Source organism: Podarcis erhardii, assembly GCF_964252035.2.
Source record: "Podarcis erhardii genome assembly, chromosome: Z".
NCBI classification, from domain to species: Eukaryota; Metazoa; Chordata; class Lepidosauria; order Squamata; family Lacertidae; genus Podarcis; species Podarcis erhardii.
In genome coordinates, this window is record NC_138504.1 from 4,412,853 (window position 1) to 4,437,924 (window position 25,072).

A 25,072-nucleotide genomic window follows, 5' to 3' on the forward strand; every position below is an offset into this window, starting at 1 on the left:
GCACCACTTTAGCTAATGGGGCCTCCCACTGCAGCCGCACTGCACGATTTCTATTCTCATCCTGAAGCAAAGTTCTTAACCCGAGGTACTATTTCTAGGTTAGTGCAGTCTGTAACCTGAAGCGTATGTAACCTGAAGCATATGTAACCCAAGGTACCACTGTATTTCGGGGTTAGCGGAGTCTGTAACCTGAAGTGTATGTAACCTGAAGTGTATGTAACCCGAGGTACCACTGTATATATTATTTGGATTGTGTGGTCACCCTCTCTGAACTCAGGGGTCATTCCTTCTGAGTAAATGAGTAATGGAGCAGGGATGCATGATGCTCGTGCTGCTGATTTCATGTATGGTCTCAAAAACCTCAGCCATCACCGCAGTCAAAGCTGGCCTAAGGTCACAGAGGCTTGTCTTATTCCTAGGGCTGTCATCTGAGTGGAGAAATTCCTTCTTTACTGATTCATCATATGTGTTTTTAGCTGATGAATCGATCAAATTAATGATTTGATTTTGATTATATTTAATATTTGTATTCTGCTTTTCCAACAACAAATGTTGAGCTCAAAGCTGTTATTGTTGGCATCCATCTATCTTGTAAGACAATGGAAGATTGTGCCTTTGAGGGTAAAGTCAAAGCACTGGAGAGTTACAGCACCTGCTATGGCTGCAGAGAGCGATACGGTAGAGACATGTGTTGTTGCAGGTGGGGCAGATGAAGGGGCCTGGTTGTGTTGCTGCAGATGCACCAGGGCGTTTCTTCTCTCTGTGCTCCTCCCAGCAGCCGTTCCTCCCCTAGTCACTCTTCTGGATACATGACTTGACTGTCTCCAGGCACTGTGGCCGTCATCTGCAAGGGATCCCCACATGACAGTGTTAAGGGCAGCTCACAATAATCACAACAGCACTGCACACACACACACACATTGTAAACACTATAACATTGAATACAGTAACATATAAATAACTCGATGATAAATTCATCAGCAATTCAGCAAAATCACAAGAATTCAAAATATCAGAAAGAGCTGCTGAGTGATGCCAGGCGACCTCCTCTCTTGGGGAAGAGGTTTCTTTCCCCCCCTCAGTGGGCAGGCACAACTCTCTACGTTTCCAAACCAGACTTAATGCCTGCAACCGTTTTTTGTTTTTCCAAATCTCCACAACCTCCTTGCGAGGTAGGCTAGCTAATGCCCTCTTTCAGTCTGGGAAGCCGCGGAAACTACATTTCCCATCAACCCCAGTCGCTGGCCACGGAAGCCTCCCCTACGCAAGAAAAACCATAGACCGAGGGGTGGGGGGGGGAGAAAGAGAGAGGACGGAAGTCCGCCTTGAGGAGACGCCGCAGGAAGCTCGGCTGGCTCCCGGCCACCGTAGGTTCGAGCTGTGTGTGTGTGTGTGTGTGTGTCTGTGTGCCCGGCGGGCAGCGCGCGCGTGCGCAGAATCGAGGCCGGGCTGCGGCGGAGGTGTGGGGGCGGTTTCCCTCAGCCGGATACAGCTTCTCTTCGGCCGGCGGCGGTTGCAGCTGACGGGAGAGAGCGAGCGAGAGAGAGCAGGGGGGACCCCAAGGTAAGACCCGGAGCCCCAGGCTGGCTTCCCCTCGCGAAGCAGGGGGTTGGGAGGGTGGGGCGGGGAGCGCTTGCTTCCCGCTGTGTGGCCGCCGCCCTCAGGCCTGACAGGATGGGGGAGGGGGGCTATTTTAAAAAGGAACCCCCTGTGGGTGGGGGGAATCTCTTGCGGGCTCAGAGAAGCCTCCGGGGGGTGGGCACGATGAGGAAGGGCTCCCCCCCCCCCCCAGTCCAGTGTCTGAGCACCTTCCTTGCAAGCAGAGGAAGACTGGGAACCGCCTCTCTGGAGGCAGGGCTGCTGCCAGTCAGTGCAAGGCAATGCTGGAGGAGAAGGGCCCAGTGGTCAGAGTGCCGCGGGGGGGGGGGCGAGACGGCTTGGTGTAATCTGTGGCCGCTGTTTCAGCCCCCGCTGGCAATCGCCAAGAGGAAACGGGGAGGGGGGGAATCTGATTGATTGCTGCCGGTCTGTGCGGGCCGTGCTGAGCTACATTGGGTAAATGGTCACGTTCAGGGCAAAAGGGGCTTGCTGCCGTCTGTATGGGGAGGCTGGTGGGGTAGCTCAGCTGGGAGAGCCTTAAGACCTTTAATCTCAGCTCGCCGGACTGTAAATGAGAAATGATGCGGCAACGCGAGGAAAAGGATGGCGATCGTGTCTTCGGGACAGGAGCGAGAAACGTGATTTTAAGAAGCTGTATTGCATTAATTTAATTTGGTTTGGTTTGTAATCGTTTGGGAAATTAATAAAAAATAATTTGAGTGTGTGTGTGGGGGGGGAAGACTCTTCATCTCAGAGCTGTGGGTTCGAGCCCCATGTCGGGCAAAGGATTGCTGCAGGGGGTTGCAATCACTACGTGGGTTAGTTGGTCTCTTCCAACTCTACAGTTCTGTGAAAAACCCAGAAAAAAATCAAGGTCTGGGGCTTGGAGAAGGGCTTTGGCATCTGCTTTGCATGCAGCTTCAATCCTCCACTCCACCAGGGAGGGCTGGGAATGTACCAGGCCTGGAATCCTGTAGATCTGCCGCCAGCCAGTACCTTCTTGCTGCTGCCAGCCTTAGGCCTGTAACAGAGTGGGCAGAGTAAGAATTGGCCTGACTCTGTATAAGGCAGTTTCCTCTGTTCATTAGCAGTATCAGTAGGGGGGAAAGAGTTTGCCTTTGATCCCTGACACCTCCAGGTGGGGCTAGGAGAGGACCCTGCCTTAAATCCTAGAGAGCTGCTGCCTGTCAGTGCAGACAAAACTGAACTTGCTGTGATTCATGTTGACTAGATCAGAGGCAAGCAGCTGAACTGGTTCACCACTGCGGCTTAACTTTGGAAATAAATCATGAACTTGGAGGCTGCTATGAAATCTCATATTAATTAGCAGGTAAAAGAGATGTAGCTCAGTGGTAGGGCATCTGCTTTGCATGCAGAAGGTCCCTTGTTCAATCCCTGCTTCTCCACAGAGTCTTGAGAATGATCCTTGCCTGAAACTCTGGAAGCTGCTGTAAGTCAGAGTGGACAGTGCTGGGCTAGGTTCTTAATGGTCTGACTGTATAAAGCCAGTGCTTGTTTCCCTAACGTCCAGAGGCTGCAGTTTATATTGGTCTTTTAACCAATGAAGGTTTCTCCCAAAACTGCAGAATGTAGTCTTTGGATATCATGCCCAAATAACAGAGTCTTGTAGCAGCTTGAAGACTGACAAATCTTACTGTGACATAAATGTCATTGAGCTACAATCTGCTTCATCAGATGCATGAAGTATAATCCTGAGTTCCAGGTATATTATGTTTGTCCTTGTCTTGCATAAGGTCCAGCTTGAAGAAGTTGAGAAAAATAATAATAATAATAATAATAATAATTTATTATTTGTACCCCGCCCATCTGGCTGGGTTTCCCCAGCCACTCTGGGCGGCTTCCAACAGAGATAAAAAATACACTAAAATGTCACATATTAAAAACTTCCCTGAACAGGGCTGCCTTCAGATGTCTTCTGAATGTCAGGTAGTTGTCCATCGCCTTGACATCCGATGGGAGGGCATTCCACAGGGCGGGCGCCACCACCGAGAAGGCCCTCTGCCTGGTTCCCTGCAACTTGGCCTCTCGCAGTGAGGGAACCGCCAGAAGGCCCTCGGAGCTGGACCTCAGTGTCCGGGCAGAACGATGGGGGAGGAGACGCTCCTTCAGATATACTGGACCGAGGCCATTTAGGGCTTTAAAGGTCAGCACCAACACTTTGAATTGTGCTCGGAAACGTACTGGGAGCCAATGTAGGTCTTTCAAGACCGGTGTTATATGGTCTCGGCCATAACAAGGGAGGAGCTGGGGAGAAGAGAGAGCAATATTGTTAAAGCCCCAGAGTTTTCTATTTGTAATAGACATTAACACGTCTGCTGTTGTAAGCTGTAGGATTTGTGCTTTCAACATTATACACTTCTACTCTCTTCTCCCCCTCTGCAAACATTTAAACATTTTTCTGACAGTTCTGGAGAATGTGGGAACTTGTTCTCTACATGGATACCTTTTTATTGATCCTAATAAAGGTGTTACCCACCTGAGGACTTTTGTTGCATTTCTAATAGGCTTTAAAAATGTTCTAAAAAAGGGGACCAAAAGATACTGTTGGTGATGGTGGTCTTCATCTTTATTCACTGTGGGTGGGGGGACTGTTGATCAAATGCATTGACTAGAGTTGCTAGCTGACCAACTTGGTCTGCTCCTGTGCTTGTACAGCAGCCAGAGGTGTAGAAATTAACAGGTAAAACTTTTCCCAGAGAAATTAAATTGCTGTGATTTGTGCATCATACTGTTAGTAAACATGCCAGAGTAGGTTTAGAGAAAAGTTGGCCACCTGCAATGCATTCTGGGTGCTGCAGAGATGCTTAGCAAGGCATCCATCAGTGTTAGAAACTGAGATATGAAAGCTAGGAGCTAAATGGCACCTTAAACCTAAGTTACGGGCACAACAAAGAAATGTCTAGGCACACTTTTTTAATAACAAGAATACAAAGCTGAAAATGAATAAACTGCAGCTAAAATATTATGTTCATTTTTCATATGGTCTAGTCCTTCTGCCCACCTCCCTAGTATTCTTAAGAGGGTCTCTTCTCCAGTCTTCAAAGAGTAGCTGGAAGTGGGGAGGCAGAAAACGCTCCTCCTTTTCTTCCATTATGCAGTTTTAATCTGATATCTTAGGTGCAGTACTGCGTCCGTAGCTCAGAAAATGCTCACACTAATTAAATTCCCTGTCGCAAAATGCGCCTAGAACAATGGGAGTTTCGAACACTGGCATCCGTTCAGGGCTTCTTTTTCTAAGGTGGGATTGGTCCTCCCCTTGCTCTTTGGCAGGTCTTGCATTCCTTGTTACACAGCTGCATGATCCAGAGATGGTTTTGCCTGTGGATGAGAGGCCAGAGCACAAGCAGTGAGGCATGGCTGCTGCTTCTCCACCCAGCTTGTGTACCTCCCTGGGGCATAAGGCTGCTTTCTTTCTTTCTGGTGGCTTGCCAGCTAGACTTCGTTCAAGGGTGTCAATTTGAGCTGGTGATCACGTGATGCTTTTCTCCCACCCACAAAGGGTGCTTGGGACTTGGTAACCCTTCTATGATCTACCCCCAACTCCACGCTCTGTCATTTAAATTTCAGAACTAGCACTCTCTTACACTGGCTACTTCCATATAGTCTGGTAGCATCAAATTGTCTTTTATTTTATTGATCCAGTAAGCAGACATCACATTAAAACTTGTATATCAGCTTACAGAAACAGAATGCAGAGTTGTCAAAATATTGATTTTATATTTAATTGGATAAATTTTCTGCTTTCATCTGAATTTAGCTACAATTTATGTAGTAATCTTAATGACACAGTGTGCGCATACACCCTCCTTCCCAACTCCCTTTCAATATGGCTTGAATAAGGCTAGCACACAGGGGGACATGTGCGAGCAGCAAATCCTTTGTATGCACAATCTGTGGCAGGGCTCCTCTCACCTTGCAGCAGCATCTGCAAAGCTGCTTGCCATGTACAGCAACCACTGGGGAGGACTGAAGCAGAGTGGGTGAGGAAGTGGTTTTTTTGTACAATGTATCTGAATTGACTGTTTACAGTTTGTCACCTTATCTCTCCCTGGAGGTGTGGCAGCTTTTGACAGCATATTATGTGCCTTGCAGGGAGGGTGTTTGGGATACCAGGCAGATCTGAACTCACAGTCATTGCTGCAGTTTGAGCTGCTGACATTAGTGAGGATGGAACAGCTAGGGAAAGTGAGGGCTGTTGGAGCTTGGGGTCCTGCTGCAAATGTAGTTTTGCTACCAGGGCGTTGCTCCTATCTGGACACCCTGGCTCCATAACCCAGCACTCTCTTCCTTCTAGCAGGAAGCAGACAAAACTGATCTTGTGACACTATTGTTACAGTTATGTTTTCAAATGTAATCTTCAAAGCTATATTGAATATCTATATAAGTCACTGCTATATTGTTCTTGCAGTGCATCATGGAATACTGTTTTTTGGCGTGTGGGGTATGGGGGGAGAAGTCTGTGCATTATAGAGATGTGATGAGTGAAAGACATTTGCTGGGGAAAGTGAATGAGTTGGTAAAGATGCTTTGTAGGATGTGATTTGTAAATGAAATAAATAATTCATAATAATAAAATAGATGCTGGTTATAAACTGTTAGCCTTAGATAAAGTGTGGCCAAGAAATTCCCTAAACCAACACTCTTAACAACACAATTCCTTACATATAAGTTCCATTGAGTTCACTGGGGCTTCCTTCCCAGTTGTTTTCATTGTATTTTGTATTTTCTGCACCACCATGATATGTATGTTAAAGGTGATAGATAGATAGATAAATAAATAAATACAATAAGTGGGTATAGGATTTCACTCTTAATGAAGATAACTAGCAAACCGATTCCATTTTTGGGGGGCGGGGAATATTCTGGCCACCTCTGCTTGTTATTACACTAGCAGAAATTTACATGTGGATGTTTAGATGTTGGGCAGACCAAGGTTCCCTTATCACAGTTAAATTTCTAGCCATTTTTTTGTAACTGGCGGCTGTCCTTGCTGAGCCTGTGGTATATGATAGTTGAGATAGCATGTGACATTTTACACACTTCTGTATATGAAGCTGAGCTGGTTAGCTCCATCTTGTCCAGGCTTGACGAGATAGCTCTTTAGTGTCTGTGGGAGAGATCTTTGCAAGCCTGAGATCAGTTATTGGCTAGAGTGGTGGGATTGAATCTGGAAAGATACAGGACTGAGCAGGAGTCCAGTTTCCCAGATTTTGTAGGCTGCCTTCTATACCACACCAGTGCTCCCCTTTCATTTAATCACAGCTTCCTAGTTTTCCCTTGAAAGTGACTGCATTCCCTCAATGGCAAACATTCCTCCCATATGCAGTTGCATGGATCCAGGCTTCCCCAAATTGGTGCTCTCCAGGCATTGTGGGTCTCCAGCTCCCATCCAGCCCAGCTAGCATAGCCACTGGTCAGGAATGATGAGAGGTGAAGTTTTGAACATCTGCAAGGTTCCAGGTTGGGGAAGACTCCAGATATATTAGCAACTTTCACAGAAACAGCAGTCCATAAAACTTAAAATATATGGGGAGGAATTCAAGTTAAATGTCACACGAGAAGATGCAGGATATTGGTTTGGCTCTCGTGGCTGGTTGCACAACAGAAGTCCCATTACTTCCTGTTCCACAAAAAAAATTCCACTAGTGCAACCGTTGTGCTGGATTTCATATTGCGCAACTGTGATTCTTGCCCTTACACTAGCGCAACTGTCTTTGCACTGGCAGTTACAAAATTTTGGGTCTCAGACTCTAGCTGCTTGTTTGCGGCTAGTATGAACTATTCAAGCAAGATGATGGCGGAAGGACATTTTGGGAGTTCAGATTGGATAGAGCTTCAGTGTGGATGATTGCTGCTGTGTGAACAGGGAACTCCAGGTGCCAGTGTTCTCTCCCCCCCCCCCCAATCCCCAAAAAGGAGATTGGTGATTTGTTGAGGAACTGGAGCAATTGCTTTAAGTGAAGGGACTTGAGCCAAAGGTTGCAGAGAGTGGTTGACTGAGTTGCTCTCTGGAGAGCTGCCCTGCTAATACATGTTCAGCTGTTAGTCTCTTGGAATGGGCTGCGTTATCTTCTAAGAGGGTTTCTCGCTCAGCAGGAAACTGCATCCTGGGAGCTAAGTAGCACCTTCCAAAGAAAGAGGCTGACAAGTTGTTTCTTGTATGGGCTAGCTTGGCAGTTCAGCTTGAAAGCGTGCAGGCTTTTGGTTTATATTTGGGAGTGATATGCGGCTCCACCAAGTCCATTGGGAAAGTGCTGGGAAGTGTCCTGTCAGAAAATGGACTCCCCGCCCCATCCCCAAATTGTCTCTGGTGAATTTGAATTTTTCATGCTAAAAGTCATTCTGAAACTTTCCAGAGTAACGAGGCCTGTGCTGAGCTTTGCACTTTGCTTTCATTCTGAACTCTTCACATATATTTGGTATTAACGTGTTTGCAGCTCAAGCCCCTTAATTCCTGCTGGACCATTCATTGTTAAGAATAATCTGCTCTTGGCTTCCTTCTCAACAGTTCTTTGTGTATTCACAGAAGGCCTCCGTGCCTCTGGTGCTGGCTGAGAGAGGAAACGTTCTGAGCACCCATCACAGCTGTTGCGTTCTAAGCTGTTGTGGGTCTTGGACTGTTGAATTGGGCCCTAGATTGCACCAGAGCAGCTGACAGATAGTTCAGATTTAACAAAGCAGAAGATGTTTCTCTTGCAGTCATTTTCAATGTAGAGAATTTCTGCTGGTAGAGAACCAAAGTTAAGACTGCTCAAGATTGCTAGAAGCTTACTACAGAGTGTCTGGTTTGTTCCTTTGCTGTTTATTCAAAAACTTTGGTTCAGCAACCAGGAAAACTTTTATAACAATCAGGGGCCAATGCTAACTCTTGGCTGGGGAGCAGTAGGGGTTATTCCACTGCGATATCTGAAAACTAGCCATGTACTGACCAGGGCAGAAGTGTTTTTTGTGTGGGGGAGGGGGGCAGTATTTGTCTTAATATTTGCTGAGCCAGCTCTGAATTGGACCCCTCTCCAGTTGATGGAGCAGTTTAGAATCCAGCAAATCTTTGTCTGGACCAGCTCTTCCTTTATCCTGCCCCATTCCGAGGCTTTACACTGGCTGCCCAAATACCACAAGTGGTATCCTGTCAATAATCTGCACTGTTGGCAGGCGCAAGGGAGGACCCCCTGCTGGCAGAGGGAAATCACTGCACTCTTAATCCCCTTCCAACCACAGATCAGGGGTCAGCAAACTTTTTAGGAGGGGGCCGGTTCACCGCCCCTCAAAACGTTGTGGCGGGCCGGACTGCGCACGCATGTGCGCGTGCACACATATGCATGCATGCACGCACACACACGGTGGAGGGGGCTTCTCTCTCTCCCCCTCTCTCCCCCAGCCCCTCCCCTCCCCCACTTTCCTACCTCCTCCACCGCTCTGCCTGCGGTTGGGAGCCGGTGGTGGTGGTGCTGGTGGTGGTGCCTCTCCTTTCTAGGCCAGCTTTCCCAGGTACCTGGTGCGGGGCCAGCAGGCACTCCAAGCTCCAGCCAAAGCCCGGTGACACTCTTCTCATGATGCCTACAATGCAGCCATGGATGGAGAGGCTGGCAGGCGAGTGGCGAGTCTGGGCCGTGCCTCAGCACATGGGCGGCAAGGCTTTGGATTGGCTGCCACCAATCAAAGCCCAGCTCCCTGCCTCCACAGGGCAGGGAGAAGCCCGGAGGAGGGAGGGAGAAGGTGAAAAAGGTGCCCAGGGGGGGAAATTGAAAAAAGAAGAAGAAGAAGAAGAAAGGCACAGCACAAATGATCATGCTGATCCAAGTGGCAATTCCAGGACCGTCCGCGGGCCAGATGCAGAAGGCAATTGGGCCTGATCTGGCCCGCAGGCCTTAGTTTACTGAGCCATGACATAGATCAAGGGTTAGGATTGCTCTGTTACTGACAAACCAAAAAGTGTGTGTGTGAGTTTAGGGTGAATGTATGTTGAGACAAGAAGGGACGCGGGTGGTGCTGTGGGTTAAACCACAGAGCCTAGGACTTGCTGATCGGAAGGTCGGCGGTTCGAATCCCCACAACGGGGTGAGCTCCCGTTGCTCGGTCCCTGCTCCTGCCAACCTAGCAGTTTGAAAGCACGTCAAAGTGCAAGTAGATAAATAGGTACCGCTCCAGTGGGAAGGTAAACGGCGTTTCCGTGCGCTGCTCTGGTTCGCCAGAAGCAGCTTAGTCATGCTGGCCACATGACCTGGAAGCTGTACGCTGGCTCCCTCGGCTGGTAAAGCGAGATGAGCGTCGCAACCCCAGAGTCGGTCACGACTGGACCTAATGGTCAGGGGTCCCTTTACCTTTTTTATGTTGAGACAACAAGTCATTGTGTTTTACAATCTCTGGAGTTTTACAAAATACATCAGGCAGACCTGGTCTTGTTCAGATGCATGGTTTGCTTAGGAGTAGGTTCTAGCTCCCCGGAACATGGTTTTAAAAAGTGTTTGTTAAACTAGGTCAAGAAAAAGCTCCTGTGCTGTGTAAGACAGCTTCCTGGGTTTTTGGGGGGGTGGTGGTGGTAGTGGTGGGTTGTTCTCTGATTGCTTCTGGCTCATTCCTGGCTGGTTTCTCTTTTCTCCTTGCATAACTTCTGAAAAATGAGCTCCTTACTGTGGTTGTGGTTCTTTTAAATGCTTACATATTTAATACGTTCGTATTCTGCTTTCTCCTAGTGCACTTTTCTCCTAATGCAGTTTACTGTTAAAGGCACTGTACTAAAACAAAAGGTACAATAGACAAAACAGAATCCTCTCAATCTGTTTGTGGTTTCTTTAGGAACTGTTACACGTCATTCACAATTTAGAATATTTATATTTTCCCATTCTAGCGAATGATCTTCCAAGGCAGCTTATCCAGCCCAGCAGCGCTTCAGTCTCCTGGCATGTAGCTAGAAAGTGCCTCTTTTCAGCTCTGCAATCTCAGGGCAACTTGCAATTGGAGACTAAAGAACATGGGAATTCTTCCTGACACCAAATCAAACGCTTGGTCTACCTAGCTCAGTACTGTCTGTGGTGACTAGCAGAGGCTCTCCAGGGTTCCAGACAGGGAGCCTCTCTCAGCCCTGCCTGGAGTTGCTACAGACTTGGGACTTTCTTCCTGATACTCCACCACTGAGATGTGGCCCATCCCCGTAAACCTTACGTTTTGAGGCAGGAAGGTGGGAAACCAGCTCCTTTCAGTTACGCTTCCCTTGGCTGATGGGGTGGGACCAGGTTTTATTTCCATCTTGCCATGATTTTCTCCTGGACAGCAGAGGGCGAAGCCTCCCTGTGGCCATTGGCTGATGGTAGAGGCCTGAGTCTGTCTCTCTTTGGCTTTGCTGTCCCCTGGGCAAGTGGGAAGTGAGTCGTCTCTGGAGAAGGGTGGGTGTGGAATGCATGTCCATAACTTGGTTTCTGAGTTATTGCATAAGTCTCCTAGCAATACTGGAGGCTTGGTCCAGTATTTTTCTCCCAACTGAGTTTGGCTTCCTCTGACTTCTTCCTTTCTTTGTGCAGGACTCTTCCCTTCAGATCAGAAGAATGCAAACGATAAAGTGCGTGGTTGTTGGCGATGGAGCTGTGGGGAAGACCTGCTTGCTCATCAGCTACACTACCAATGCATTCCCTGAGGAATACATTCCCACGGTGTTCGACAACTACAGCGCTCAGATGACTGTTGATGGCAGGATGGTTAGTCTGAATCTCTGGGACACGGCAGGCCAGGAGGAATATGACCGCCTGCGCACCCTCTCCTATCCTCAGACCAATGTCTTCGTCATCTGCTTCTCCATTGGGAGCCCCTCCTCGTATGCAAATGTGAGGCACAAATGGCACCCTGAGGTGTCTCACCACTGCCCAAATGTGCCGATTCTTCTTGTTGGCACTAAGAAGGACTTGAGAAGTAACACGGAGACGGTGAAGAAGCTGAAGGAGCAGAGCCTGGGCCCCACCACCCCCCAGCAGGGGACGTCGCTGGCCAAGCAGATTGGAGCCGTCAAATATTTGGAATGTTCAGCGCTGAACCAGGAGGGGGTAAGAGAAGTCTTTGCTGAAGCTGTGCGTGCCGTTTTATACCCTGTGACAAAGAAAAACTCCAAGAAGTGCCTTCTGTTGTAGTCGCCAAGGAACGTGGAGCAAGGATTGAGGGCTTTGGGTTGTTTTGAAGGTTGCCTCCTTAATCTAATTGCATCTTGCACTAATGGCTCTAAAGAGATATATTTCTTTCCGCAAGTACTCCTGCAGTTCAGGTGCCAGTTCCAGCAGACTGGAACAAAAGACATCAATTCCAAGTTTTAAGATCACCCTATCTGCCATATTCTCAGTGTCTATGCTTACCTAATTCTCCATCTCTTCAGTGGAGGAGAGCTGCAGCCAAGAGAGACTGTCCAAGACAAGTGCTTTCTTTGCTATACAAACCTAAGATACAGTCCTTTCTGAAGGAGACAGTAATCTGTTTTGATTCATGTGCCACTGTTGCTTTTCCTAACAATTTCTTCATCAGTTAGCTGTCTTTTGTATAGATAGGGCTGTGCCTTTCCAATAACTGTGTCAATTTGCCAAGAGTGTTTGAGAACATGTTATGAATTTTAGAATGTCTCCACTGTGGGATGCAAGCACCACATGTGGTAACAGAGATTTAGAAACCGAGAGGGCTTTCAATAAGATCAAAACTACTCTGCTCCTCTTCGTGGAATTGGATGCAGGTTCCACAAACTTGTTCTGGAATTGGGAGCTGGTCCCTTTTTGCTTTCAGGGTTGGAAAACTGGGCTTTATAATGCAGCTCCTTACTGTTTCTGGAGTGTGTCCCTCAGCTGTGTGATTAAGCCAAGGCATCCTTTCAAAAGCTGACTTTGCCACATATCCTTTTAAAGCTGGGCTTGCCCTCCACGGGATGAGATTTCCTTTCTCAGCCTGCCATAAGAGTCCATCACTCCAAGATTATACTCTTGCTGTGCCTGCTGTTGGAAGATGCCCTGATGGCATCGCTGCCAGGCCAACTAAACCCCACAATGAAGAGTGTGCCCACTCACTTGATTTTAGGTATGTTTTATACTGTTGGAGGCTTACTGAACTCAGCTATGCTACAGGTACCCTTATATAAACTCTGGACTGGCTGGCCTTTATGTCCATGGGCAACGTGGCAGTGCCCACCATTTCCTCAGCATATGCCTCCTTCCCCAAATGTTGTGGTTGACCGTTAATCTTATGAATGTGGTATAGATGGCAGAGATCTGCCTGCTCTAGATCAGAAGGTCTCATTTGCTCACTACACCCCGCCTGCCTTTTTAATATAATTGCCAATGCTACAAAGCAGTACTGTATTTCTGTGCCTTTTCATTAGTACTATGTTTTCTCCTGCAGGTGAAAATATCAGTAATTTCTTGCCTTCTAAACTTTCAGGTGTAAATGCTATTAAAATGTTGCACTGGTTTGTTGACCTCTTTAGGACATAGGTACCCAATATAGGTGCATATAGGCAGGGTTTTAACTTTCACTGAAATATTAACTTCCCTTTCTTGGGAAAAAAACATGTGCAAGTGCTTTTTAAAAAGAAAACATGCATTTCTAGCACCACAGCTGATTTAATTTAGTGGCATTAAGGAACTTTTTTTACTTATGATGATTTGTGGCCATATTCAAGATCTTTAGTTTATTGGGAGCCTGATGCTCTATGGCGTCTCTCTGGCCAAGGATAGCTTATTTATTTGATCAACAAGTTTGTTAATTGCAGTTCTTGAGAAATGAGTGTTTTCTCCACAGGTATGCTGCATTGCTGTCAAGGAACAAAACAATACTGAGCAGAATTCTGTTCCTTTTTTTTTTTTTTTTTAAAGCTCAGCACCATTTCGAAGTGAATTATTTATGTTTTTATATGACGATTGTTCTGATTACAAATCTGGTGTGTGTAAATGGAGAGCAAAATTTGCCTGACTTTAGAATCGCAGTACTTGTGAGCTGTCCTCGGTATTGATGCCAATAAAATGCAGGCGTAATGGAGCTAGACAGATAACTGAGACCAGGTGCAAAGCCAGTGTAGTTCGCACCATGGTTGAACAAAATCTGCACCTAGAAGTCCTAAGAGTTGAGGCTAATCTGACTAGATCACTACAATTGAAATTGGGTATTTTCTTCTCCTCCCCACATAGCCTGGGTCCTTTGGCTGTGATCTGACCATTCTCAGGATTTAAAGTGGAGACGGACACATTCTTGGTGACTAGGGAACACAGTTAAATATGGTTTGGTCTAATCTCTGGATCCAAATGCTTTTTTGAACATCAAATAAAATCATAACTGTGTTAGGCTCTGGTGCCTTTAGGCCCAGAAATATTGTGGACTAGGCTCTGCAGGCCAATAGTTTTTTTTTTTTTTTACTTGAATGTTTGTGTAGAATGTGCAGGCCCTAAAAACTTGCAAAGCTTTCTTCATCTGCCTTGCAGAAATAATTCTGGATGCTGCAGGGGCCAAGGTGAAATAGCTGTCTGATCTGCCCGTTGGAAGGAATTTCTCTAGGTTGAGGTTTTACGTGGTTGATGGGTGTGCCACATGTGCCTTAATGTGCAAGGGGAATCTGAGACTGTGTGGTACTGAAACATACACTGGCAACTGATTATATAGTTAAAAAATAAATTTGTATGGCAACTAACGGAGTTATTTTTAAATTATGCAGAATTAAATTGTAATAAAGCATTTTCTTGGTATTTTCCTTTGTCTGGTTATTCATTCTCTTTCTCTTTTCGTAAGGGGTGTTTCAAAAAGCGTTCCCTTTCTCCCTGAGCTTTTGTTATAAGGAATTTGTAGTTCCTTGGAACCAAGTTTGTTTAGAGCAACTTTGATCTTTTATGAAATGCCCTTGCTCCCTTTAAGAATGTTCCTCTGTTTTTACAGCTTTGATCTTGCATTTAGTTCTGAGGGAAATATCTCTCCAGTCATGCCTAGAATTGCATTCTGAGCTGGAGAGGAGGATGTGAGTTATGACAGTAGTAGTGCCTCTTAAAAGGTTGAAGTAGGGATGGTGCAGCAGCTACCATCATCTTCGCCTGTTTAAATGTAACCTTTATCATGTCTTTGTTCCATTTCAGAAGTGTCTCCTACTCCATTGTTCACAAATTTGGTGTAGGCAGACCAAATTTATAATGTCCAAGAACTACAGTTGGACATATGCTACTTCTGTTACCTCTAGTGCCACCTCACCCTTGCCTGATTTCTGCTGGGTGGTAGTTGTGCAGAAAACACAATAAAAACTTACCCATTTCCCAAAACAAGCAATTGTGTGAATATATGTGGATGCAAAGGGACGCGGGTGGTGCTGTGGGTTAAACCACAGAGCCTAGAACTTGCCGACCTTCGGCGGTTCAAATCCCCACGACAGGGTGAGATCCCATTGCTCAGTCCCTGCTCCTGCCAACCTAGCAGTTCGAAAGCACGTTAAAGTGCAAGTAGACAAGTAGGTACTGCTCCGGTGGGAAGGTAAACGGCGTTTCCACTCTGGTTCGCCAGAAGCGGCTTAGTCATGCTGGCCATATGACCCAGAAGCTGTATGCTGGCTCCCTCGGCCGGTAAAGCGAGATGAGCGCCGCAACCCCAGAGTCGGTCATGACTGGACCTAATGGTCAGGGGTCCCTTCACCTTTACCTTTATGTGGATGCAAATCTATTCTGTCTTCCCTTAAGAGCACAAGAACTCTGCTGGGTCAGGCCAAATGTCCATCCAGTCTTGCACCCTGCAGTAGCCCTTTGTATTTTTTAAATTACCCCCTCACACACTACCTGCCCTTCAAAACAAATTAGCACAGTGGTTTACAATGAATATAAAAATACCAGCAGGCATCTGTGGCCCTGTAAGTTAAAGTAGTGTACAGTGCTTCTGCTCACTGTTTCAGCTCCCTAATTTCATATTTCCGGGTAAACCACTGGTATTGCGTTAAGCTAGGTAAGCTCTGATTTCGTCCCAAGCCTGCTGCTACCCCCCTTCTTCCTGCCCATAGCTGTCAACGTTTTCCTTTTTTTAAGGGAAAGTCCCTTATTCCGAATAGGGTTCCTCGCAAGAAAAGGGAAAAGTTGACAGCTATGTTGCTGCCACCTCGTGGAACATGTTTCAGTAGTGCAAGCCTAAGCATGCCTACTCGGAGGTAAGTGCTATTGAATTAAATGGGGCTTACTCCCAGGTATGGAAGTTTAGGATTGCAGCGTTACCCCCCCCCCTTTAAAAGACTACAAGGGTCCCGGAATAAATCTATTCTCCCAGCGTGGGGGCTGGAGCCCGCAACCCGCGCTCGCTCTGCCGACTTGAGCTATGCCATCGCTCATTCATTTCGCTCAGCCCGGCGTAGTGGGAAGCCACGCCTCCTTGTTCTTCACAGGCCTCCCGCGTCCCGTCCCACAGCAAACTCGCTACTCTAGCGCCGCTCTACCCTCATGGCTGCTCTCTATGAATGCGGCGAGACAGGGCGCAACTTCCGCTTCCGTTATAAACAAACGAGTTGAAATAAATGGCGCTGTTGGAGGCGGCACCTGCAGATACCGCTTGGCGGAGATGTCAGACACGGACAGCGAGGAAGCGGCGGCGGCGGCGGCGGCAGCAGCTGCCAAGCCCTTCTCCCTGGCCGCATTCCACTTCGGCAACATTAACGACCACGGCCAGCTCGAGGGAGAAGAGCTCTTCGACGAGGTGGGCTCCTCTCGGGGGCAGGGGGCTGGGGCTCGCTACTCTCCGAGCAGCCGCCCCGGGACCGGAGCTCCATAGCTAGGGGGCTTGCTCCGCATGGGGAAGAGCTCTTCCTCAGTCGCCAGGGAGGACTGGGAGAGCTCCTGCAGAAAAGCGTAGCAAATATCTAGGGTTGTCATGTGCCCTCTTTTTCTAGGGGGGGTGGGAATTCTTCTTTTTCGGGGGAAAATTTCTGTTCTAAATTTACCACATTTTCTCCGGCTTTACTTTCTGGATGATACATAGAAATTGCTGGTGGCTGAAGACTTGCTTTCCTCTTCTCTTTTATTCTCCCCCCCCCCGCCCCTGCCCCCTGGGGGCAGGGGGGACACACCACTGGTTTGGTTTTGGAGCATGTGCTCTGTGTGCAGAAGCTGCCCCCCATCCCCAGTTCAACCCCTGACATTTAAAGGTGGGGCTGGGAATGTTCCTGTCTGAGGGAGTGCAGAGCCACTTCCAGCAAGCATGGAGAATTCTGGGCTCGGGGGACCACTGGTCTGGTTTTGGAGCATGTGCTCTGTGTGCAGAAGCCCCTCCCCACTCCCCCATCAAAAAACCCTCTCCCCCTCTTCCATCAATCCCTGACATCTCAATGTAAGGATTGGAGAGTTGCTGCCTGAAAGCCTGGCGAGCCAATCACATTAATAGCAAATGGTGGACTAGGTGAACCAATGGTTTGGTTGTGGACAATGTGCTTTGTGTACTGAAGCCTCCTGGTTCGACCTTGACATTTCAAGAAGGGGCTGGGAAAGTTCCTGCATGAGTGTGTGGGAGCCTTTTCTAACAAGCATAGCTGATTGAAGCTAATTAAAGCTACAGCATTGGACAAAGCGTTAATTAGAAGCCCCTTTCCCTGCTATTGAAACACACACACACACACACACACACACACACACACACACATTCTTCTTGCAGCTGTGCATCTGCTGTAACTGGTAGTACCTCTGCAAGATATTCCAGGCAGAGAAGGATTTTTTCCCCACTTGTCCTTCAGCCTGAGATGCAAAAGACTGAATGTCACTGAGGTCTTGTCACTGAGCCCATAGTGCTCCCCCCCCACCTTCCATATGAAACAGTCTTATATCAAATGAGACCTCTGGTTCTTCTAATCCAGTACTATCTGCTTTAACTAGCAGTGGTTCTCCAGAGATTTTTTTCAGCATTGCATCTTTTTAACTGGAGATACTGAAGACTGGATCTGGGGCCTCCTGCATACAAAATGTGCTCAGCCATCAAAACTACTGTCACATCTTGTATAGCTCCCAGGTATGCATTTCTGTTAATAGTGCAGTGTGGCTAGATGTTATCTGCAGTGCAACTTACTGCTTTGTCCTCCTAATAACTTTGCAGTTATGCCTTCCCAACTCTACTCCATAATACTGTCTTTCCTTCCACTTCTGACCAACTTCTGTTCTTTTTCTTTCTCCCAGGAAACAAAAAAACGTTTGGCTGATCTAGGGGCAATGGATCTGGGGAGCTACATAACCGAAGCCACAGCCAGTGAATATGATGCTTCTGTGGTAGATGAAGCCCAGATGGGTGAGGAAGGTGAGATAACCTTTTTGCCTTGGGAGTCTGGGGTAGAACAGCCTTCTCCAACCTGGTGTCTCCCACATGTTGTTGGAATCCAGCTCACATCAGCTCTAGCCAGCACAGCCAATGGTCAAGGAAGATGGTACTTTTGGTGCAACAGAATGTGGAGGGCACCAGGTTGGGGAAGTCTAGGGTAGAAGAAGGGCTTTGGTCTCAGGATCTGGGATGACTCCTGTTTGTGTATTAAAAAGAGGTCCAGCTGGTTGATGCTTTAGTGATGCTTGCTCAGCATCTGCAAGCAATGGCTAGACTTAGTAGCAAAGTGGCAGCTTCTGCTAGGTAAAGGTAAAGGGACCCCTGACCTTAGGTCCAGTCGTGACCAACTCTGGGGTTGCGGTGCTCATCTTGCTTTATTGGCTGAGGGAGCCGGCGTACAGCTTCTGGGTCATGTGGCCAGCATGACTAAGTTGCTTCTGGCGAACCAGAGCAGCGCACGGAAATGCTGTTTACCTTCCTGCCGGAGCGGTACTTGCACTTTTGATGTGCTTTCAAACTGCTAGGTTGGCAGGAGCAGAACCAAGCAATGGGAGCTCACCCTGTCGTGGGGATTTGAACCGCCGACCTTCTAATCGGCAAGTCCTAGGCTCTGTGGTTTAACCCACAGCGCCACCTGCCAGCCCCCAGTACAATAGCACAACGTTATATACAATTAGCACAGATGCTTCAGGAAGAAATGGATGAAGTTATATACCTCAGGTTGCAATCTTGTAAACTCTTACCTGAGAGGAAGTAGCCACATGTGATAGGACTTTCTTTTTGTTTGTGGCTCCAACTCTCCCCTTCCCCAGAGATGTATTTGGTTCCCTCCCAGATTTCTTTTAGAAGAGCTTAAAACCTTTTTCTTTGTCGATCAGTTTTGTTAAGGTCATGCTTTCCTCTGGGTTTGATCTTCTCATAGATTGATGATGCAAGGGACAGATAAAGATGCTACTCTTCTGTTAATTTTAGTGTTTTGTTAGATGCCTAGGCAGAGCTTAAGTTTTGCCAGGACTCCCTCTCAGATCTTCTTTGTTTACAGTCCTGGATGTAGTGCTAGATCCAGGAAAGCAAAAGGAAAACACTGAGAGCTGAAGATTACAGACTATAATCTTGTAAACGCTTGTCTGGTAGTAAGTAGCCACATGTAATAGGCAGAAATCAGATGTCTAAGCATAAATCCTTATGCCAGTGGAACAAAAGTTAGTGCTAAACTGGATTCCATCAGGGGAGCTGATATTCTGCACTGGGAGTGAAGGGGTTTATATGTGATGGTTCCTATGTGTTGTGGTTCCTTTAATTGCTGTTCAGAAGAATTTGGTGCATGGCTTCCCTTATCTTGCACCTGCAGATCTTGTGATTGGTGTTTGAAGGTCACTGTGACCTGGCAACCAGCCAAGGTTATGGTCATTCTTGAGTATATTAAGAGAGGGTTTGTACATTGTCTGTTCGGTTTGCTTTGAGGAAGCTCTGCCAGATTGATACTGAGCTTTGTGTTGTATGTATGCTGTGAGTTGTACTTGCTTTGCATTTGAAGCCTACACCTTCTACCAGGGATCTAGTGGAAGCCTGTACTTTATGTATACAGTGAAACTGTCTTAATGCTTTGGACCTGTCAGTAAGTACTGAACTGACTGAAAAGTTGGAGTCTGACTGAATTTCTTCCAGCACAAACTGCACTGCCATGAACCTACATGCTTGGGGAGCTGCACATGCTTGGCACAAGCCCTATGCCAACAGCTTCTATGTGATTTGTTATCTGCACCTGGTTTGTTCATATTCTGTGAATTAAATATTGTATTCCTCCCTCCCTCCCTCCCTCCCACCCATTCCTTGCCTTGGTGTTTCCCTTACAGTCATGGGAAAAAGAAAGTGCACCCTCTTTGAATTCTGTGGTTTTACATATGAAGACATAATAACAATCATCTGTTCCTTAGCAGGACATGTTACACTTTTGCTTTTATCATCATGTCTAGTTGCTGATGGGAATGAGGCTTAGGATACTCCTGCGAAAGCCATACTCCTTTTTCCCACGTCCTTCATGAATGTGGGTGCAGAAGCTGTGATAGGAAAAAGGTGTTGCCTGCTGGATCTGTAATTTTGCTGTGTTTTCTGTTTCTCCCTCCACCACTAGGCTGGGTTAAGAGTAATGACAATGCTGTTGCTTATTCTGACATTACCGAGCTGGTTGAAGACGATGTCCACAGTGGGCAGGCGATATGCAGCCCTCAGCTAGTTGTGAGGGCAGGTAAGCGGTGGCAGATGGTTTCCTCTGTCGCCTTTGGCATAACTGATCTTTTTCTAATCAAGCTGGTTCCTTTTGCCCTGATGTCCGTGCTGGTTCTCTCTTGCTCTTCTTCTTTAGAGTCCTATACCTTTAATAATTGCAACCCTGGTTTCTGCTCCTGGTAAACATTTTATCAACGGAGTTAGTCTTGCATAGTAAGCTTTTCCATTGCTCTGCCCACCTTGGCCCCTGTTACAGGAGCTGATGGTAATGAAGATTGCATTAATTGGATGTTTTAGCCCTAGGTCTTTCCATTCCCATAGCAGGTGTCTCAGCTGTGGGGAATAGGGGAAAGGTTTTTTAAAAAGAGAAAGTGGCTAGTTCCCTTGGATTCTTTCACATTTTTCTGTCTGAAGTCATCACTTGCAAATATGTCTCAGGCTTGGCTAGCCAAAGGACAACCTTCTTTCACATGGCCAGACCATGGAAGATGAGGCAATCAGTGGCTACTTACCATGACTGAATTGATTTTAGAATATATTTCAATTAATTGACTGTGATTTTATGTAAACTGTGCTATTTTTACTGTTGTTAGCCGCTCTGAGCCCAGCTTTGGCTGGGGAGGGCGGGATATAAATAAATTATTATTATTAATATTAATATTAATCTCCACCAATGCTTTACGTTGGGCCAGGTGCCTGGCCCACCTAACTCAGTATTATCTTCCCTGGCTGGCAGCCGCTCTCTGGGGTTTCAGCCAAGGAGTCTCTACCAAATACCCCCTGGAGATGCCAGCAACTGAACCAGGGAGCTTCCGCATGCAAGGCAGATGATCTACCACTGATCTATTACCCTTCGTCTGGGGGCCCTCGAGGGTTGCATGGGGCTGCTGTAATCCAAATGAATTCTGACTGGTCTGTGTTGTGCCATTTATTTATTCGGTGGATTTCTTTGCACTGTATCCCAGCCTTATATTGGAGGTTCAGGCTCAGTTGTGATGTTGGTTGTGCTTATGCACATGCCCAACCTGCTGCCCTTTGATTTGATCTTTGGTGCTGGCATAGATGTGATCATGCTCTCTCCCCCCCCCCCCCCCGTGTAAGTGCCATGGTCTGATCACTATGCTCTGAAAGCCAAGATTGACTTCCCGCTCCTCCCCTGCTTGGGTGGCGAGCCTATTGGGCTCGCGCGTGAAGGCTAATGGATCCTGATAGATTCTTACCGGCTCTTGGCGCCCATTGATGAGATTGCGCCTAAGCGTCCTCTGCGACCCCGTCGAATCCGGGCCCCTTGGTTTAGGAGGTCAACCAAATTTAAGCACAAAATTCGACCCACAGCTGTGAGGCATTTGCGAGCTTTTTTGCGGAGAAAGTCCTGTTGTTCTGCCGTGACCTCCCTGCCAATTTAGATACAGTGTCAGAACTGGAGGCCCCTTGACTGTCCTCGGGTCCAGTGTTAGAACATTTCGATTGGATACTCCCTGCTGATGTGGATTGACTCCTCCAAGCTGGTAGGTCCACCACCAGCCTCCTTGATCCACGCCCGTCTTGGCTGATTAGGGCGTGCCCAGATATCGCAGGGACTCCCCTGGTTGAAATTATCAATTTGTCCCTCGGCACGGGGATATTCCCAGGGGAGCTGAAGGAAGCAATGGTGTGTTTGCTCTTAAAGAAAACTTCACTAGATCCTTTAGATCTATCCAATTACCACCCAGTTTCAAATCTCCCATATCTGGGTAAAGTAATTGAGAGAGCAGTTGCAGAACAGCTTGGTAGGTTTCTGGAGGAAACATCGGCTTTATCGTTCCAATTTTAATACAGTGGTGCCCCGCAAGACGAACGCCTCGCAAGACGGAAAACCCGCTAGACAAAAGGGTTTTCCGTTTTGGAGGCGCTTCGCAAAACGAATTTCCCTATGGGCTTGCTTCGCAAGACGAAAATGTCTTGCGAGTTCCTGCGGGGTTTTTCCCCTCCCCCCCCTTTTCCTAAGCCCTAAGCCGCTTATCAGCTGATCCGCTGATAAGCCGCTTAACAGCTGATCCGCTAAAAGCCGCTAAACTGCTAATAGCGCTAATCCGCTAAACTGTCAATGGGCTTGCTTCGCAAGACGAAAAAACCGCTATACGAAGAGCATCACGGAACGGATTAATTTCGTCTTTCGAGGCACCACTGTATATGTGCTGCCGAAGCGAGCACTGAAACATTGGCTTTAGATCCATTTCAGTCCAGATTCCGTCCTGGTTTTGGGGCTGAGACGGCTCTGGTCGCCCTAATGATTATCTCCGTAGACAACTGGATCGAGGCGGGTCAGGACTGCTGATTCTCTTAGATTTGTCAGCAGCCTTTGACATGGTTGATCATGATCTTTTGGACCACCACCTCGCTGACGTGGGGATGCAGGGCATAGCCCATAAATGGCTGTGCTCTTTTGATCTCTGGTCGGGGACAGAGGGTGGGAGGGAGATGTCGTTGCGCCACTCCTTGGTATGTGGAGTGCCGCAGGGCGCAATCCTCTCCCCGATGCTTTTTAACATTCTTATGCACCCCCTTGCCCAGATTGTCCAAAGTTTAGGGCTGGGTTGTCACCAATATGCTGATGACACTCAGCTCTATCTGCTGATGGATGGCCATACTGACTCGATCCTGGACATACTGACCAGATGTTTGGAAGCTGTGGCTGGATGGTTTCGTGGGAGCCGGTTGAAACTAAATCCTTCGAAGACAGAGGTCCTCTGGCTGGGTCGAGATGGTATGGGGATGAGGGACCAACTCCCTTCTCTTGCAGGGGCCCAATTAGTGCCATTGCCTTCTGTTAAGAGTTTGGGTGTAATCCTTGACACCTCCCTTTCCATATGGAGGTGCAGGTTACAGCAACAGCCAAGGCGACATTTTTCCATCTTTGCCACATCAAGCAGTTGGTCCCTTACCTTTCTCGCCCCAACCTGGCCACAGTGATCCATGCAACGGTCACCTCCAGGCTTGACTACTGTAATTCGCTCTATGCGGTGCTGCCCTTGAAGCTGTCCCAGAAACTCCAGCGGGTGCAGAATGCTGCAGCGAGGCTCCTCACGGGGTCTCTGCCATGGGAGCATATTCACCCAGTGCTTTTCCAGCTGCACTGGCTCCCGGTGGAGTACAGGGTCAGATTTAAGGTGCTGCTTTTGACCTTTAAAGCCCTTCACGGCCTAGGACCCTCGTACTTATGGGACCGCCTCTCCTGGTATGCCCCACGGAGGACCTTAAGGTCCATATATAGCAACACCCTAGAGGTCCCGGGCTCTATGGAAGTTAGATTAGCCTCAACCAGAGCCAGGGCCTTCTCAGCACTGGCTCCGGCCTGGTGGAACGTTCTGTCTCATGAGACCAGGGCCCTGCGGGATCTGATCTCTTTCTGCAGGGCCTGTAAGACAGAGTTGTTCCGCCTGGCCTTTGGCTTAGAATCAGTTTGATTCCCTCCCCCTCTTTCTTTTTCCTTTCTCCTCCGGTGAAGAGGCTACATCCTAATGTTTTAATGTTGTATTTTAATCTTTTTAAATTGTATTTTAATCAACTTGTTTTTATTATTGGTTGTTATCCGCCCTGAGCCTGGTCTTGGCTGGGTGGGGGCAGGGTATAAATAAAAAATTATCATTATTATTATTATTATTTGGGGTCATAGGAAGCTGCTTTAGACCGTAGCTCCATTTTTCTCAGTATTGTCTACATGGACTAGCAGTGGTTCTCCAGGGTTTCAAATTAGTCCTATCGCAGCCATACCTAGCGATGCTGGGGATTGAACCTGAGGTGTTCTTCATGCAAAGCAGATGGTCCTCAGCCCTTACCCACAGGAAACCAAAAAAATACAGAAATAACTAGTTGAGTGTGGGGAATTATGTGGGAATAGAAGATGATGGAGGATGCTTGGGTCTTCTTGGAATGTTAATTCTGGTAGCTTTTAACAAGGACAACGAACTGGAGGTGCAATGAGATGGAAGGGCTGACCATCATTGAGTTCCCTCCTTTCTTCCTTAGGTGGTGTTTCTATTTCTGGCTCTGAAGAAACCAGTTCCAGGCTGATGGCTCCGTCGCCACCACCTCCAGCGCTGGTGAAGGAGGCCGAGGAACAGGACACAACTTATTTTGGTGCGTATGCACTCATGGGATGTGACTGTGAGCCCTCTAGAGGCAGGGCTAAGCAGAAGGTATACGGGAGCAAAACAAGCACACTGTACTCCACCTGTTATTTTCATTGTAACACCTAGCTCTCATCTCATAAGGATTTATGGTTGCGCAATAGCTCGACAGTCACAGAATCTACTGGTAGTGGGAGAACTTGATCTGGGTCATTCAGACTTCTTTAGTGCAGGGTCAGTGTGGCTTTGGGCATGTCCAAGAGGATTCTCTGTGACTCTTCCCTTGCCCTGCCCCACACCACTTTTGTCCCGAGTGCAAGCTGCAATTCTCAAGATGCCGGGTTCCATTTGAAACGCTGCTCTTCTTTCCACTTCAATGCCTGGCTTAGCTTTCTGCCATGTTGAGGTTACGGAGCAGAGATTTCTTTCTTTTCTCTCTGAGAGATGCTCTCCATTCCAGGGAATGAAGACAGCGAGAATGCCATCCAGCTGCCCACCATTTCCTCTTCCGAATCTGAGCAGCAGTCCAAGGAAGACAAGTCTACATTTCCACTTGCAGGGATAATGCAGCAAGATGCCACCGAGCAGCTGCCCAGCGCCACAGACCTGTTCCCTGAATTCCGGCCAGGCAAGGTAGGGCTTGAGGGTTGAGTCGGAGTGAAAGGCTGCACTTCGTAGTAGAACGATGGGCGATTTCTCTCTGTACTTCTGTTTATTTCACAAATTTATATACCACTTGATTGTAAATCCCCCAACCCCCCCTCAAAACAGTTTGCAGAAGGAATAAAACAATAAAATTATCAGTAACAATAGTTACAAACATCTATTTAAAACAAAAT

General features: G+C 47.5%; 2 protein-coding genes and 1 pseudogene across 9 annotated transcripts in view; 2 read left to right on the forward strand and 1 right to left on the reverse strand.

The window, feature by feature from the left end:
- ARHGEF6 (Rac/Cdc42 guanine nucleotide exchange factor 6) overlaps window positions 1-25,072 on the reverse strand; it is a 370,252-nt gene that overhangs the window by 120,353 nt on the left and 224,827 nt on the right. The window lies entirely within an intron of this gene.
- LOC309334281 (rho-related GTP-binding protein RhoG pseudogene) lies at window positions 1,447-14,325 on the forward strand (annotated as a pseudogene). Its single transcript, XR_014161607.1, has 2 exons — window positions 1,447-1,563; window positions 11,139-14,325. The product of XR_014161607.1 is annotated as a rho-related GTP-binding protein RhoG pseudogene (transcript).
- The window catches only part of TAF1 (TATA-box binding protein associated factor 1), a 56,351-nt gene continuing 47,383 nt past the window's right edge, over window positions 16,105-25,072 (forward strand). For 5 of the 7 annotated variants that reach the window (XM_081848275.1, XM_081848278.1, XM_081848273.1 and 2 more), the window contains exons 1-3: window positions 22,570-22,870; window positions 24,133-24,243; window positions 24,694-24,866. In XM_081848275.1, the coding sequence (XP_081704401.1) occupies window positions 22,585-22,870; window positions 24,133-24,243; window positions 24,694-24,866 (570 nt within the window). In that variant the 5' untranslated portion in view covers window positions 22,570-22,584. Of the gene's footprint in view, window positions 16,291-17,756; window positions 17,875-20,029; window positions 20,144-22,569; window positions 22,871-24,132; window positions 24,244-24,693; window positions 24,867-25,072 lie in introns of those variants that run through there. The other 2 variants (XM_081848276.1, XM_081848277.1) reach the window with 2 other exon arrangements.